This window comes from Oreochromis aureus, linkage group 18, assembly GCF_013358895.1.
Source record: "Oreochromis aureus strain Israel breed Guangdong linkage group 18, ZZ_aureus, whole genome shotgun sequence".
NCBI lineage: Eukaryota > Metazoa > Chordata > Actinopteri > Cichliformes > Cichlidae > Oreochromis > Oreochromis aureus.
The window spans coordinates 28,372,570-28,389,499 of record NC_052959.1 but is presented as its reverse complement, the minus strand read 5'-3'; the positions used below and the strand labels follow the sequence as shown (position 1 = coordinate 28,389,499).

The following is a 16,930-nucleotide window of genomic DNA, read 5'->3' as shown; positions in this document are numbered from 1 at the left end:
AGGACCCTGCATTCTAATCAATGAGGTAAATGGCTGAATCAATGTTTTCCAAGGCTACAGCAGCTGGCTGCATGCCTAAACTAAAGTGTGCACTGAAGGTCTGCTTTGCATCCCACTTCTCTTAACGCGATCAGAATTCATTTATTCTGGCACTGGAAGTTGTTGGTGCAGAAATAAACTTCTAGGGACTGAATTTAAGCAACATACTGACACTGTGTAACACGAAGCTTCAAATAAAAGTCTCGTCTACTCGACGCTAAATCTGCATCACGCTGAACGTTCGTGTTTTATTGTTTCATGTGTTATTTGTTGTTTTCCAAATTCTAATTACTCTGATAATACAGTATCATCTAAAGTCATGCAAAAACACACTGAAAGCTCAGTTCTTAAAGGTTTGCATAACCACATGTCTGCAGCTCAGGCAGTTGTACCAGTAGTATCAATACAGTTTGCTGTAGTCATGTGCAACAGGTAAATAATTTTCAATAAGGGAGCTGCGGTGTTACTGTACTAGCACCTGTATAATTGGGAAGAACAGTCATTTCTATTGTCGATCGTGGAGACGCTAGCAGCCAAAACAGAAGCTTTATTTGCACTTTTGGTGGGAGCAGCAAACACTTACAGTGTTACAGTACATAGCTGTACTGATTAGCAGTGACTGTGATGAATAGCAGTAAACATTCCTGCCAGCGCTGCTGTTTTGCCCAGGTTTTCTCCTTCTATTTAAAGACCATCGCCCTGCGCCCTCACGCTTTAATCTTTCTCCCAGCAAAATCACCTAATTTAGGAGTAACTGTGATGCATGCATACATAACGTTTGTGCATTTCTTTAATGTTACCTGAGTTCCAAAGTCATGTGTGGAAGCCAGTCTGGAAACAGTCCACACAGTTTTAAATCCATCAGTCACTGCAGCGGCCCGGTTGAAGTGGGTAAATATGAGTAAAGTAACAGAAGCTCTTCTGTGCCTGTATTTTTAGAGCTTTCTGGGGAACTACAACCCCACAGATGAAGTTCGCAGCCATCTTCCCAAACCCACTCTGGCTCGCTACATTCGTATCCGCCCTACGTCCTGGGAGCAAGGCATCTGTATGCGCTTCGAGATCTACGGCTGCAGAACATCAGGTACACAATCTCATACATACTGATGTGGGACCTCACTCCCAGCTTAAACTCCTGATGTATAGATTTATGTTCCACAGCTACTGTTAGTGCTGAAGTCCGTGTTTTTACGTATTCCATTCATACATTTTCTTCTTAATTAACTTTCCCTGTCCCCTCGGGGATTAATGAAGTTTAATGTAATCATTTTTTCCCCCTTATCTAACATATACATATGCAGCGTATGCATCTGCTAATACTCACTGGATTGCTTTTTTCCCTATTTTCTAATATAGTAAGCCAAACACACTGTATATACAGAAATTTCCAGCTCACTTTACCATCTGCATAATTTTTCTCCATGCTCGGCAATCTCTTGCAAATATTCTGCATTTTTCCCCAAACACAAAAGAAAGATTTATCATTTATTAAATATTTTATGAAGTTTTAATTAAGAAAAATGTTCAGTTTTTTCAGTTTTTATAGACCATTCATGCTCTTCTCCAAACCTGAGCTGAAATTTTTAACATAGCCTCTCTTTAAAAGATGGATAGAGCCCCGCAGCCTTGTTTCAGAGCTAGAACGTGCTAGAAAATGCGTAACTTTTAAGCTTTTGAAAATCCACCAGGGTAAAGTTGTGATGAAGGGGGTGATTACAGGCTGTAATCATGACTGTTTTCTGCTGTAAAGTTAGCGTTTTATGATGGGAGTTTTACTCAAGTGACCGTTAGAGGAACTGCATTAATTGCCAAAAACAAAAAGCCACTGATCTCTTAAAGAAATGACTAACATTTCACCAGCTCGTCCTTCTCTGCCACAGTTCTTTTTTCTTCCTTTTACTTTTTCCTCACTTTTGTTCATCATGAATCAAACTAACATCTTCTCGCTTTGTGGATGAGAAACCCCCGCCGCTCTCTGTTGATTTAAAATAATCACTGCTTCCAAAGCGAGCGCAAACTCCCACAGAAGGATGCCGTTATTCATTACAGTGGAGCAGAGGAAAATCATGGTGCCTCATTACTCATCCCCTAACATTACATAAACCTCAGTCCTTGATGTGCTACAAACAACTCTCAGTAGGAGGGCCTCATGAATTGGATATCAGGCTCTTACTCATTGGAGAACTGGATCTAGAGTGCCGGACAGGTGATTCGGGAGATATAGTGACGCAGTTTGTAGAGTGTATATGTGTGCTGTCTGCAGGTAATGCACTTGAAGCAGAGCCATCATTTACTCCAGAGCACAAAAGTTTTTATCTACATTTTCGCAATTTAAAGAAGTGATAAAAACACGAATGCACGTTATCGTTTGCTGTCCCTGGGAGGACATTTGGCTCTTATAAGCTCAGCAACATCAAAACGCACACTGGCAGCCCTGTAGGAGGTTTCCATAAAGGAGTCTAAATAGCTTTATATTTTCACACTGTGCAAGAATTTACATCCCCAAGAGCTGTTGTTGTTGTTAAACGCCAGATACAACTGTGGGAGCATTTGTCAAATGCAAATATCATGACTGTTCGGGCCCGGATATTAGCTCTAGCTTGTTGTGGATAATGGATTTAACTTAGCCTTGCAATGACTAGACCATGCTGTGCAAGTATTATTAAGAGTTCACATTCCAGGCAAGCTTATCTAGTCATTATCCCAGAATATTTTCCAATACTTAAACACTGTAATGAAAATAGAAGCGTTCGAAAAAGCAGCCTGACCCGGTTGTTGAACAGATTGTACTGTAACCTCAAGGTCGCAGGTTTTTCACACACGTCGATGAGTCTGTCAGTGTCATGATGCCCGTGAGGCGAGACTTTAAACCTCCAACATGTTGCCAAGATTCGGCTGCAATCCGCCTCTCGACCTCTGATGACGTGAAGCAGATTTGTAGTAGTAAACTTTTCTTTCCTTCTTCATTTGAATCAGAGATCCGTCCGGTTTTGCTTAATGAGGCAAATTTGTCATTTTGTTTTATATAAATTAAAAAAAAACCTCAACTTGACTTCACTGCAATCGGAGTGAAACTTTCCGAGCCTTCTATGTGCTGGAAGAAAGCTTTGTTTAGACCAACTTTAGCTCTGCATGAATAATGCAGCCTGTTCATTTATTTCGGTGGAGTACTCAGTGGAGGCTCGGTATCATCTGGCAAGGTGCTGTCAAGTGTATAATGCAACTAAATTACCTTTTACCCTGAATGCAGAATTTCTCCTATCCCCTCTCATGCTCATCAAGAGAAAATAGAATCATTTCCACTGTGACAACTTCCCCCTCCTTGTCCTAATGTATTAACTTTGCAGTGCTTTGGTGTCTGGTAACTCTTCATACTTGAGGATCTGTTAAATCCCGAATCATTTTTCATCATCTCGCCGGTACTTGAGACTATGCAGCAACACGATGAATGCTTTGGATCTGACAGTCACAAAGCAGAAGGCATATTCCTTTTTTTTCCCCTTTAATGTTGGCCTAAACATAGAGGGCACAGACATGTTCATACCTAACAACCTTTGTCTTATAGAGCAGTGGTCCCCAACCGCCAGGCCACAGACCGGTACCGGTCCACCTTAAAGGCTGGTCTGTGAAAATATTGTCGGACATAAACCACAAAAAAGGTTGGGGGCTGCTGTTATAGGTGTTGGAGTATATCCAGCCATGATGGTAACAGCAGTAATGGCAGGAGAAATATAAAAAGAAGCACTTATTTTAGTTCAAAACACAGCTGAGACACAGACTTTGGATGTTTGGCTTCTTATCCATCATAATCATGTTGCTATCACGGAACTTTCTGATCTGCCCGTTTTCATTCTGTTTCATGTCAGTGACCATAAACTTACAGTCGCAGTCAAAAAGAATTAGCGACAAGAACAAGGAGTCCTGAAAAAGATGTTGTGGCAGCTCACATTGCCCTGATCTCGATATCATGGAGTCAGCATGAGACTGAAATCCCGCTGGTGCCTCAATCCACAGAAGACACTCGGAAAAACATACCCGTGAAGTCAAATCTGTGCTTGCATACAAGAAGGAGAATAGTTGCTGATAGTCAAGCCCCTCAGAATCAGAGAGGCTCGACTCGGGAGACAGACACCCTCTTTAAGATTCGACTCACAGCTTTCCTTTTTGATAAAGTTTTTAGTTCGAGCTGTATCAGGTGACCCTGAATATTCCTTTGTTATGCTGCTAAAGGCTCAGGCTCCTGGAGGACTTTCAAGTGATGCACTGAGCACTTATTTTCCACTCACGTCTTTTCGCTCCACCTGTTTATATACCACTGCAGCATTTTGTCTTCTCTCTCCATCCGCCTCTATTTTGTGTTGTTTCTCCATCATCTCTGCTGGAGGTTTCTTCCTGTTAAAAGGGAGTTGTTCCTTCCCACCATCACAAAGTCCTTGCTGACAGGTTTTCTCACAAATACTTTTACCTTGCAGTCCCTTGTGGCGACTGTCGTTGTGATTTGGTGCTATGCAAATAAGCCTGAATCCTTGCTTCGTCTACAGAGCAGCAGCGTACACACACTAAAAGTTTAGTAATTCCTCGTTTATTCAAACAAACCCATCCTAGAGATTAAAGACGACTCTTTGGTATTTTTACCAAAGCGTATAAACACTGCTCCAGCACCCAGAGGGCCTCGACTAAAACCGCTGACTTAAGCAGTGACAAGATAATGATGGCCGTGGCATTTCTTATCATACTTTATGCCTTTCAAAAGTTTCCTACCCACTGTTCACTGTCTGCTCATCGTTCTCCCGTTGTACAGACTACCCGTGTTCAGGGATGTTGGGGATGGTGTCTGGCCAGATCTCAGATGCTCAGATCAGTGCCTCGTCCTACGCTGACCGGGGCTGGGTGGCCGAGAACGCGCGTTTGTTGACGGGAAGGTCGGGCTGGACCGGACAGTCGACAAAGCAGCCTTTCAAGAATGAGTGGCTGCAGGTGGGTTCACAAACACAGCTGAGTTTAGAGATGAAACAGGCAGATCATGACCTCATGTGTGTTTTATTTGTTTACAGTATTAGAAAGTTCAATTATGCATCCAGCAGCCACAAGCAGATCCTTAACTACAGTAGTATAATATCTCATAAACTGAAACAGTGCTTCCCAAAGTTTCTGGCTGGTGATCTCTTGACATGAAAACAGTGTCTGCTCACTCATATGGCCATGAGTGCTTTTATAAACAGTTTAAAATAGAGTATACAGTTTATTTTTCCTGTTCCCCACTCAGATGGGAAGCATCTGGCAAGAAAAATATCTACATTTTGACTAGCAAATATCTAAATAGTCTTAAGATTTCTCAAATTATCCTGATTCCCGCCTGCAGGGACCTCAGTCCCCAGAGTGGAAACCACTCGCCCGCACCAATCCAAGCCAGTTCTTTTTAAATGAAACCACAGTTTGTCTTTGTCAGTTTTATAATCTATCACAGCGCGACAAGGTTTATTTTTGATTCAGATCATAGGTGTAGACAGTATTTTGCTCTTTCACAGGTGGATCTGGGCCAGGACAAGATAGTGACCGGTGTGGTGATCCAAGGAGGGAAACACCGTGACAGGAACGTCTTCATGAAGAAGTTTAAGGTGGGCCACAGCCTGGACGGAGAGGAGTGGACCATGGTGAAGGAGGAGAACACCACCAGGGTCAAGGTTGGCTCACTTATACATATAACAGCAAAATGTCACTTTTTATTAGCCTGTGTTTGTGGTGCTTGGCAGCCAGAAGGTCAGGTTGTGTAACATGAGTGCTGAAAAAACATCTATTTATCTGTTTGAGATGCAGATTAATTAGTTAGCACGCAAAGATAGCAGCCGTCATGTGGCGGTGCTGCAGAAATATGTAAACAAGCTGAGAATAAAGCAGAAAACAAGCCTTTATTTTCTCCAACATACAAAGTCGAAAAAGAAAACTGAAGAAATTAAAGGAGAAAATGACATTTGCAGTTCTGAGTGAAAAGGCACAAAGTTAACCTAGAATGAGACTGAAAACTGAGCTTCAGAGTAAAACAGAAAATGACCAAAGACATGACGGCCAACATAGAAATGAGGAAACACAGTCAGGAAATTGCCCGAGAGGCTAAAAGTTAAAACTGCACATCACCAAAACAACAATGAAATCCAAACATGAACACAAATTCAAAAATATCAAAAGAACTGAGACTCAGCATGACTAGAATAATTCAATCAAACAGCGATCCGATTAAACGAGAATCCAAAACTCAAAAACAACACAGAACCATAAGACTGTGACTAAATGTGCTTAATATGACTTCAAATGAGCACATCTGAAGGTGGTGCTCGAGGCTATCTGAAAGGGCCACGTGTGCGCATCAGATGAAAGTGGTTTTACTTTTCTTTTTTTCCTCTTCTTTCTTTATTCCTCCCCGTGTCTCATTCAGCAGCATTGTGAAGCAGGCGATGAATTAAAAGGAAAGCAGATAAAAAAGTTGTTGACATGAAATAAACATCTTCTTACAGACCTCTTTAATTCCTGAAAGCCGTGAGACAGACGCTCTACACGACACAGCGCCGCTCCTGGAATGAAATGTTAATCACCTAAATTATAGACGACTATTCATGTGAGCTCTGTTTGGTGGTCCGTGTTTGTTGGATGCTTTTGTCTGAAGAGCGCCACAAAACTTCCACGAGGAAATCTGTTTTTTTATGGAAGCGAATCATTTTAGTGTACTTTAAATAAACGCAGGCTAGAAGAAGAAAGAAGAACTGTGGGTAAAAAACTGGGGGGTGTGAAATCATCACAGCAGGATTCGGTGACACAAAAAAGTGCGGCGGGAGTTGCTGCTCGACCACCCACACATTTATTTATTTTTCACATTCGCCCAAGCTTTGTGCTGAGGTCCCTCGCTTCTCTCTGCACCAGAGCCTCTAAGACGCGTATTGATCAAACGTGTCGATACGTCTGTGTTACAAAAATATTAGTGGTCATACCTTACTGATTCTCTCATCGATCGGCTTTCTAGCACTTTCTTGGCTTAATGACACCACAAAACTGCTGCAACTAAATGAAGTTTTATTGCTCTAGAACAGAGAGCAGGGTGTAGTCCTGAACTGAAGCAGATAAAAACATAAAAATACAAGTAACTTTAAGTTGTTACGTATATTTCACGTTGCTGGGCTTTTTTCTTTTTGTCCTTTAGGTGACAGAAAACATAACAAGTCACGATTTTGATGTAAGGAACTATTGTTCCAGCAGTATTTTTATCTTAATATGGTTTACAGAATTTCAATCATGAGGTTTGTATCTGTTATATCTTTGTTTCAGAATAGGAGAACTCCATTCATAATACAGCAAAAGAGGACAGTTTGGTGTGCGTTGAGGAGTTAAGAATCCGCCTTTGACCATTACCTCCAGCTATTTTTCTGTACTTATATTTGCAAAATCCTCCAAAAAACCTAAATAAAATCAAACACTGGTGAAGTTTTTCTCTAAAAGTGTTAGAAACCAGCTTTCTGTCTCTGTAAACATAACTGTAATTCCAATCTGCAAAAAGGATGCATGTCGTTGCTCTCGAGACCCTTCTTCCCCTCTTCGGCTGGCCCTGCTGGTGCGACATCCTCCTCTATGTTTTCCAGATGGCAGGGCGGAGGGCGAAGCTGGCCATCAGACTCCTGCTGATTTACTGCAGACGGAGATCTAGATGCTCCCGTCAGCCTCTCCGCTCTGTTTCCTGTAGCTTTTTATAAAAAACCCTTCAAAAGACGAGGCAGGAAGGCTCAGTGGTACGTGTGTTTAAAGGTACCTGGGCACAAGCACGTACTCTGTACGTACAGTGCATGTTCGTGCATAAAGATGAGCGTATATAGAGTTGTATATATGTGGCGACTCGCATGTGGGTTATTCTGTCTAATCACAAACAGAAGTCCTGGAAGATGCACACAAGTAAGAGATGATTAGCTTTCAGGAACCACATTTGTAATGGTTTTTAAGATTACAATTACAGTGGTAACAATGTAACCTTTCAGCATGCAAATTCAAATCACTCATTTTATGAGTGTAAAAGTGCCACAGTGTTGTCTAAAGAAACTAAAAGGCTACTGTGATTTCCTAAGATTTTCCCTAATACTGGAGGACAGGCTGAAAAAAATGTGGCACTATTCTTTAAAGATAACCAGTAAAGCTAATTTCCAGATCCATTTTTTTTATTCTTTACCAGAAAATCTTTCCATGATTCTCAATTTAAAATAATCCTTATTCTTCTTGAATTTCCCCTGCGTGCATCCCCTTACTTTCTCCTTTTTTAAACTCCTCCTTCTTTTTTCTTCTTCTGCTGATTGACTGCCCCAAGTTTGAACAGCATGTGGGCGGGGCTTCTGTGCCTGACATGACCATATAAGGATACCCTCTCTGACAGGAAATTTTTAAAAAACTAGCAGGTTCTTATACTCATCAGATATGTTGGATTTTATGCATCCCTGCAGACAAACATAACATTTGTGCATTTGCACATGTAGACATTAAGAGCTGCTACAGTGTTGCCTTTTGTTTCTTATGAAAGGCCACTTTTAGTCAACACATACTAGAACATGCTAAGGTGTTAGCAACGATGGAACTGCTTTAGTGTAACAGTTATGTCCACACACAAACTTTTCATATTATAATTCCAGCTATACTGCCACTCTGCACCCTTTAATAAATCAGGCACGAGGAAACCGCAGCGCTTCAGACATGCAGGCGTGCGTTTGGTGTTTGGTGTCCCGCCACTTGGTTCCCGGTGTGACTGTAACCATTTTCATCTGTGCTGCTTCCATGCTGAAAATATGAAAGGATGGCCTCTGGATCTGATTTCCTGGCTTTTGCCTTTGTTTCCTCCTTTCATTTTGTTTCAGCTCCTTGTCAAACAGAGTAATGCCTGATCAGAAACAGTACACGCTGTTTTTTTCTGTTATTCTTATCAAAGCCCTGAGGATGGGGTTTTACAGCAGTGAGTGCTGCAGAGTGTTCAGAATAGCTTGGTTTATTACTGTATTAGTGATATACTGGTACCTTCTTCTATAAATGACAGAGCTTTCATACCATAGATTTACTTCTTTGATGCAATTTCATGCATCTCATATGAGAAGGATCCTTAGACTCTATACACAGGTGATAATTACAGGTAAAATTATGAATGACTTAACTATAAAGCTGCACAAGTTAGGTCAGAAAGCATGCTTTCCAACTTTATGGTCATTTGATTTAGGGATGCAAACATATATCTACCAAAAATCTATATCAGCTTATGTAGGCTGCAGATCAGATGATGTTTACTGCTGTCAGTGGTCGATATTTATCAGCTGTGTCGCATTCATTTCATAATCACATCCCTTGTTTGTATGTAAAGGCCTAAATCTGTGCAATACCTTTATTTCTTCTTCAGGTATTTTTGGGGAATCAGAACCATGACACCCCTGAGCTGAGATCCATGGGTCCACTTATTACCCGCTTGATCAGGATCTATCCGGAGAGAGCCACCATCGAGGGCGTGGGCCTCCGTTTAGAGCTACTGGGCTGCGAACTGGAGGGTGAGTCGCTTTTACCACAAACAGATCTATCAATCTGTCGCTCTGCATTATGCCACAAAGATATAAAGAATGACATTAAGCCTGTGATATGGAGCAAGTTTGAACTGGATCAGATTACACTGGAAAACTTAACAGCATGTTGCAGTTTAATATCCTGATATTACACACTCCTGTGGTTTGTGCCTTTGGCAGGCTTGGTCTTGCTTGAAAATGGCACTGAGCTTTCATAAACCATAGCAAATAGCATGCAGAAAAAAAGAAGGTGAATTCCAGAAACTGCAAGGAAACTCGTTGCAGGAAGACAGAATTTACCGTTAGGGTTGTTGACAGACGGAAACAAAAAACCCACAGTGAGGCACAATGGGACACAGGCACAGTAAATGTTTTGTATCTGGGCTGAGTCTTAGATCTCAGTCATCACACTCACAGACATTCAGACTACATCTCTAGGCCGCATGTTTTATCTCATGTTTAAAACATTGTACTAACAAGAAAGCTCGAACTTTACGCCTCTGTTGTTGCGCATCGTTCTCTCACATTTTCTGTTATTCTGTTTACTTTAAGGTGTTAAATGAAATAAAGCAGGCAAACATAAAAACAGCAGGTATATTTAAAGTTTGCTTGGTTTTTTTCTCAAATGAAGTTCACCGTTAAACACGTCACTTGAATCCTTTTTTTTTCTTAAGCCTCTATAAGAGAGAGAGCAGGTGACATGCTGCGGCAGTTCTAAATCTATTGATCTGCAGTTTTTGCTTCTTTTAAATCGCACATGACTCTTGAAAACCATTTGCCTTAGATTACATTACAGTAATCCATGTGTGTCAAAAGCTTTAAACGCTTGATTTCAAGCATGATTTTGTCACCATAGACTGAAAAGCTTGGAAAAATTAAGCCAGTGTGAAAGTGCCTCAAACCTGCATTTTGCCTGACGGCCACTAGAGGGCGATACCTGTGGTTGGAAAAAGACTTCCAGTCCTATAGAGGTGTATGGGAAAACAGCTTTCTGTCTGCACCTCTGTAAACACCTTCCTGATGAGTTTTTGGGCTTATTTACCCATTTGGGGTCATATTGGCTAAAAATAAAGTCTGTGTGGAAAATTTTGGCCGTACTGTGTTTCAAAATTGAGGATTATCTGTGGTATGAAACCGCATGCTCATTGGCTAACAAAATGCCACCCTTCCTTGGCACAGCTGGGGTTTTTTCCCGCCTAGATGGTAACAATGTAAAGTTGTAGCGACAGATACCTCACCCAAACTGCTAGTCAAATCTTTTTGTTTGTGAGGGGCAGAAAGAAGAAAGCTTCCTCAAAAAGAGGGAAAGGGAGCTAAAGCAGCTTGTTTCAGGCTGAAGGCATGCACAAAAGCCCAGGATAAGATAAATAAGGTTAATTTATAACAGAGGCTCAGGCAAACGCTAATGAAATCTTTGAAAATGTTCGACATGCAAACAGTATTTGGCCTCAGTCAGCCAACCAGTCAGCCGTTAAACAGTAAACTGCTTACACTTCACGCTGGTTGGTGTAATGAGAGGCAGAAAGAGAGTGTGAGCACATGAAAAGGCTGATGCATGCCATGGCAGGGTACTATCTCTGCTGTTGCAGTGGTCAGAGCTTGACGGGTGTGTGGGAGAAAAAGGGAGAGGAAGAGAGGGAGGAAGGGTTTGACCTCTCACAGTAGGTGAGGAAGGAACAGATGAAGGGAGGAAGCAGGCTCTCTGATGGAGTATCTGGTTGCACTGTAGGGAGAATGATAAGAATCAGCAAAACCATGCAGGACTGTGTGTGAGAGCCCGAGAGAAGAGAAGACTGATTAAAGGATGGAGAAGACAAAGAGATGAGAGAAGCACGCGGGGCGTCTTGGATCTGTCAACTCAATTAAATCAACCATGTTAAACTGAATTTTTGAAAACATTAAAATCTCTCAACAGCTAATTGTTTTTTCTTTGTATTCACGTTCACTTCAAAGAAAAATGTTTCCCAGTTGACAGGGAAGCAGCTCAGAGACAGCGACGGTACCTGCGCAGCTAATTGTGCGAACCATTAACATAGACTTTAATACTGCTCCTCACCTAAAATCCAGTAAAAGTAAGCAGCTCATATGCAAAACAAACATCCTACTCTTCCCCAGATGAAAACAGTAAACACACTTTCTTGTGCAGAGTCCAACCTACAGTAATATCCGCAGCTGACACATACTCTAGTGATATGCTTGTGAATGCAACAGTTTGTGACTCATGTTACAGATGGACTGTGACTCATTGTTTTTGACAAATGATCTACCATGTAGGTCTGTTTGCATGTGGGCATATGTGGGTCATATTAAAGGAAAAGCATGAATCCTTGACCAGTAAAGCAAGGGGCTGAGTTCCTTCTGTTACACTCTGGGGGCATTTTACTGGCATTGTTGGGGTGCACTTGTTTTTTTGGCAGGAAAAATCACAGCAAATCGGTTTGGGTTTCTTTTTTAAGTTGTTCTGAGTGGGAGTGGAAGATGGCAGTCCCTACCTTAATAAGAAATAAACCATCACTGAGCAGTTTTGGGAGTGCAGCAGTGATGTAAATCATCTTCAATCTTTGGAGTCACCAGATCTTAACTAGTCTGAACACCTGTGGGAGTTGGAAAAATTAAGCCAGTGTGAAAGTGCCTCAAACCTGCATTTTGTCTGATGGCCACCAGAGGGCAATACCTGTGGTTGGAAAAAGACTTCCAGTCCTATAGAGGAGTATGAGAAAACAGCTTTCTGTCTGCACCTCTGTAAACATGTTCCTGATGAGTTTTTAGGCTTAGTTACTCATTTTGGGTTCATATTGACTGAAAAATAAAGTCTGTGTGGCAAGTCACACAAACATGTCGATTATCAGGTTGGAGAGGTAGGATGGATGGATGGACGGATTTCTTTTATCGATGAAAGACACAGTCTTTGGTCATTCCTTAAAAGCAGAGAGAAAGGCGACAGTTTTGCAGCCAAAGTAAATAAAATTAGGATACTCATCTGCCAGAATAACTGCTGCTGAAGCTCACATTTACGAACCAACCAATCGGAATACAGCATGAAATGATGCGGATGAACTTGATGTACTTGTAGGAAAAATAAGCCAAACAAACTTGAACAGAGTAGATGCAAAACAGAATTTGTCTTGTTTCTGAGATGTTTCCTCCAGCTGTTGTCATGACTGCAACAACGAGAGCGTAGCAGGGAAACAAACATAGACTGCAGTTTTGGAGTTATTATCATGAAACTGTCTGATGTCCTCCCAAAGTTAGAGTTCCAGAAAATTGATTTCCACTTTTTCCTTTAATTTGTCACTCCTCCACTTATGTAGACTTGGTTGGGAGATAATCGCACACAAAAAATCACACTTTTAAATGTGTTTTTAAACAACACTGTGTACAGTATGTGGCGGATGATGGTGTGGCATTATTAAGTTAACCTGATACTTTAGTGTATTTTCGCAAAGTTAAAGGAGAGTCATCACTTCAAGAATAAAGAATAGAGATACACACTGCAGCAGGAGACATGACACAGACACTTTAATCCCACTGCTTGCAGCACGTGCACACATACATATTAAAATTCATGCAAACCATGTGGATACATATAAAAACGTGGTACATAGACATTCACAATCATATCCAATTATCCAAATCACAGCTTTCTTGTAGGAACAGAGATGCTCGCTGAGGCAGTTTGGTGCTTCATAAATGTGCATAATGACCTCAAGTGGTCCTTAAAGGGCTAAACAAGCAAAATTTGTGCTATTAAATAAATAAAATGTGCTAAAGCTATTGTCGAAAGCTTTAGAAATGTAAGGTGTCGGATATACCAAGCATCAACCAGCAGTTCATTTATAACTGAAAACAGGTTTTTTGTTAATTAGACCGAGAGCCGCGCTTCATTAATGAGCCTCCTTCTCTTTTCACGAGAACATCAAGATGCCAACTCGAGCCCAGACAAACACAAGCGAAGAGAAACTAACAAGCTCAACGATATTCCTGCGGATCACTTTCAGCAGCTTAATCAGATGTTTTGCCTCGAGCTCCGAGTTAAATCAGCTCGACGCTTACATCCACGCTGCTGTAAGAGCAAACCTCCATCCCACTCGAAATGTCGCAGACACGTTTCCTTACAAAGTTTAATTATATGCAGACCATCTGTGGTTTTCACATAGTCTGCATACGCTTAATGCAAGTTCAATTTGTTTAATTTACATAAAAACACATCACCACACATTGACTGCAGAGTAGAATTTAACAAGATACAAGAGTTTCTGTCATTATTACTCTGGTACTTGATGGGGGGAAAAAGTGCCAGCTCTCAACCTTCCGAGAAATCAATACACTTGAGTTTTGCAGTTAATGAGAGCGCTGTACCCAACCTTATATCACTTTTCATTAAAGGGGAACCTATTATGCTCATTTCTAACTCCATATTTTCACCTGGAGTGTCTACTAGAGTAGCTCTGCACGATTCACAAGTCAAAATCATCTTTATTTAAACTTATGCTGGGTGTTGGTGCAGCCCTTCAGTTCATACTCCGTGTTAGCTTTCTTCCCCCTCCCTTTAAGATAACTTTCTTCTGACTGGCCTGTGGTAAACTAAAGAACATGTCAATGACCATATTAAGAGTATCCTGTTATGTTATTAGGTCTTTGCCCCTGCATTTTGGACTTATGATTCATTCTTTTGGATTTGGGTATTTCCTAGAGCCTTGTAGTTTTGCTATTTATATTAATAGTTCTTGTTTCTTGTTTATGTTTGTTCCCTTTTTCGAGTCCAGTCGGTCTTCAGTGTCTATGTGTTTGTTTGCCTTCGGTCTCCCCAGTCCTGTCTCCTCTGTTCTCAAGTTCCTTCATCTTTTGTCCACATGTCTTAGTCAGACTCTCAGTGTGTGTGTTACTTCCTGTTTTATTTTGAAAGTCCCCTGGTCAGGGGGATTCCATTCAGCTGTGTTCCCAGGTGTGTTCACTCTGCCCAGTTCCCTCCTGTGTATATACTGTCTGCATCTTTCTTGGTTCTTTGTGTCCTCTCTCCTGGTCTGTGGAGCCTTTTTCTTTCAGGCCACACTTTTGGTTTTTGTTTCCTGTTTACCAGCAATAATCTTGTGATTTGGAGTTTTACATCTATATGCTGAGTCCTGCATTCTGGGTCCACTCCCTGCCTGCCACACGCCCCGCTTCTCATGATAAATCCTCTGTTTTGGCAACAGACAGAGCAAACATTTGAAAAAAAAAACCTCGTCTGCAACTCGGCATTGAAAGCAGTCTGAGGCCTGAGCATTAGACCCACAGGGATTACTTTTATATACAATAAATGTTTGGTCATGTTCGATAGGAGCATCATCATTTGTAACAGAGTATATATGGAAAAGCGTAATAGGTCCGCTATAATGACTCTCAGTTCTCATATAAAAGAGACAAAATGTGTTATTAAACTTAATGTTGTTTGGGTTCATAGATAACTCTTAACAGAGAGACGTCTGTTTTCTCTGTCAAAATATAAATGATCTGACTTTTCTCCTAAGTATTCTCCTTTCTAGACCAAAAATCCTCTCAAACTTTCTTTTCAGTCATTTTCTTTTTCGAGCTCACTGCAAAAAATGACATTAAAGTTAATTAGACTGACTATATTGTCAAAAGCTTTTAATGCATGTAGCTACTTTTCTTCTTTGTAAATCTGTCTGCAGAGTAGACACGATCTGCCCAGCTCCATGTTATTTTTAATCTTCATTTTTTTAAGAAGCACCGTGAAATAAATCAGAAAATCAAAAAGTCCTTTGTGCTCATTCCTGTTTGCGTTTCCACCACGATCGCAAAACTGTGAAAATCAACTTAATTAGACTGATAGCAGATGAAAAAGCAACAGGTTTTCAACAGTTTTCCCCCAGTGGGTATCTGACAAGACCGAGACACAGTGGCATCCCACTGAGAACGCCTGTCTCCACAGTAGGAGGTGATTGGGTCCTCTTTCTTGTTAGTTACCAAATAAAAGTTAAGTTTTGTTTTTCTTTGGCATCTTTGTCAGCAGTGTTTCTCAGACATTACTAATTCAGCCCCGGTAGTTTTCCTCCATTTTAAAACAAATGAAAAAGTTCAAGCAGCTTTTATATTAGAGCTATTAAGTTAGATTTTCAGACTATAACTCTCTGTGATGTGTACACTAGAATATATGTGAATTGTAAACTGCATCTAAGGCAGGATTACAAACAGAGCAAACTAAGCAAATGCTCAGGAACCCACAACTCCAGGAGGACTCATAAGTCTGTCACCGACGATCGGTCCTGCATCCTTCGAGTTTGGCTCCAGTAAATGAGAGGGACTCAGACTGGAACCAAACTGTTTCAGTTTTGCTTCTTTCTATCAGCGTGTTGTGTAATTATCAAGCAGAAACCCGAGGAAAGAACTGTAAGACAGCGGCAAAATATTTTTGGTCTCAGTATGTCTTTAGCAGTTAACGAATCACTAAAGGCCAATCATTATTCACTGAATATTTTAAGACTTTTTTTCTCTGCCCAGTAGATGATGAGTTCGCTGTCAAAGAAAAATTGCTAGCTTTTAATTAGCTTTGAGAAATCAGTGAATTATTTTGGCTTTGGTTTCAGCTTTGGATTGGTGCTTATGTAGCACGTTTCTACTTAAGCTACATTCACTCATTCACACACACAGTCATACTGTTCTTCTTTTTTTTTGTGCTTTTTAATAACTAGCATCCTCACATTTATTGGATGCCCAAGGGCTTCTTCAGTGTCCACACATGTAGCCCTTCTGATTGGTAGATGAGCCCCCCACCTCCTGGGCCTCAGTCGCCTGTGACAACACAACTTTGGAGGTGTCTGGATACTTAAAAAAAATGAAACTAGTACAGTTGTGATCAGAATATCTGCCACAGGGCCCCATATGAGATCACCTTAGCGATTACTGAGCCAAACAGGCTATATCCCTTTGATACTCACACTGCAAAACTCAGTATGTGCTGTATTTTAATATAATTTTTAGTGTAAGATCATCAGACTTTGTATCAAACTCCATTTAAATGTGCATGAAGGGTGGAATTGTTCCAGCTTTGATAGGGCGAGAGGTGGGGTCAGTTCTTTACATTCTTTTTTAATCCATTCTAGTCACTCACACTTCCTGGCTCTTCATCTTCATCCACAGAAATAACAACTACAGCACTTCCCACCACCCCACTCGCATCTACGCCTCCCATGACCACATTTGGTGCGACCACCACAGCACCGATCACCAACCCCGGCACGACAGCAATTATAGAGTGTGAAGATGGACAGCTGGACTGCATCACTGAAACCGAGACCCCCGAATACGACGAAGGTAAACCA

The 16,930-nt window shown here is 41.1% G+C and overlaps 1 protein-coding gene across 1 annotated transcript in view; it reads left to right on the top strand.

The window, feature by feature from the left end:
* Positions 1-16,930, top strand: part of LOC116331633 (neuropilin-1a-like) — a 95,778-nt gene that overhangs the window by 65,543 nt on the left and 13,305 nt on the right. Inside the window, exons 8-12 of the mRNA XM_031754377.2 lie at positions 979-1,123; positions 4,841-5,016; positions 5,568-5,723; positions 9,452-9,596; positions 16,749-16,922. Of these exons, the coding sequence (XP_031610237.2) occupies positions 979-1,123; positions 4,841-5,016; positions 5,568-5,723; positions 9,452-9,596; positions 16,749-16,922 (796 nt within the window). The remainder of the gene's footprint in view (positions 1-978; positions 1,124-4,840; positions 5,017-5,567; positions 5,724-9,451; positions 9,597-16,748; positions 16,923-16,930) is intronic.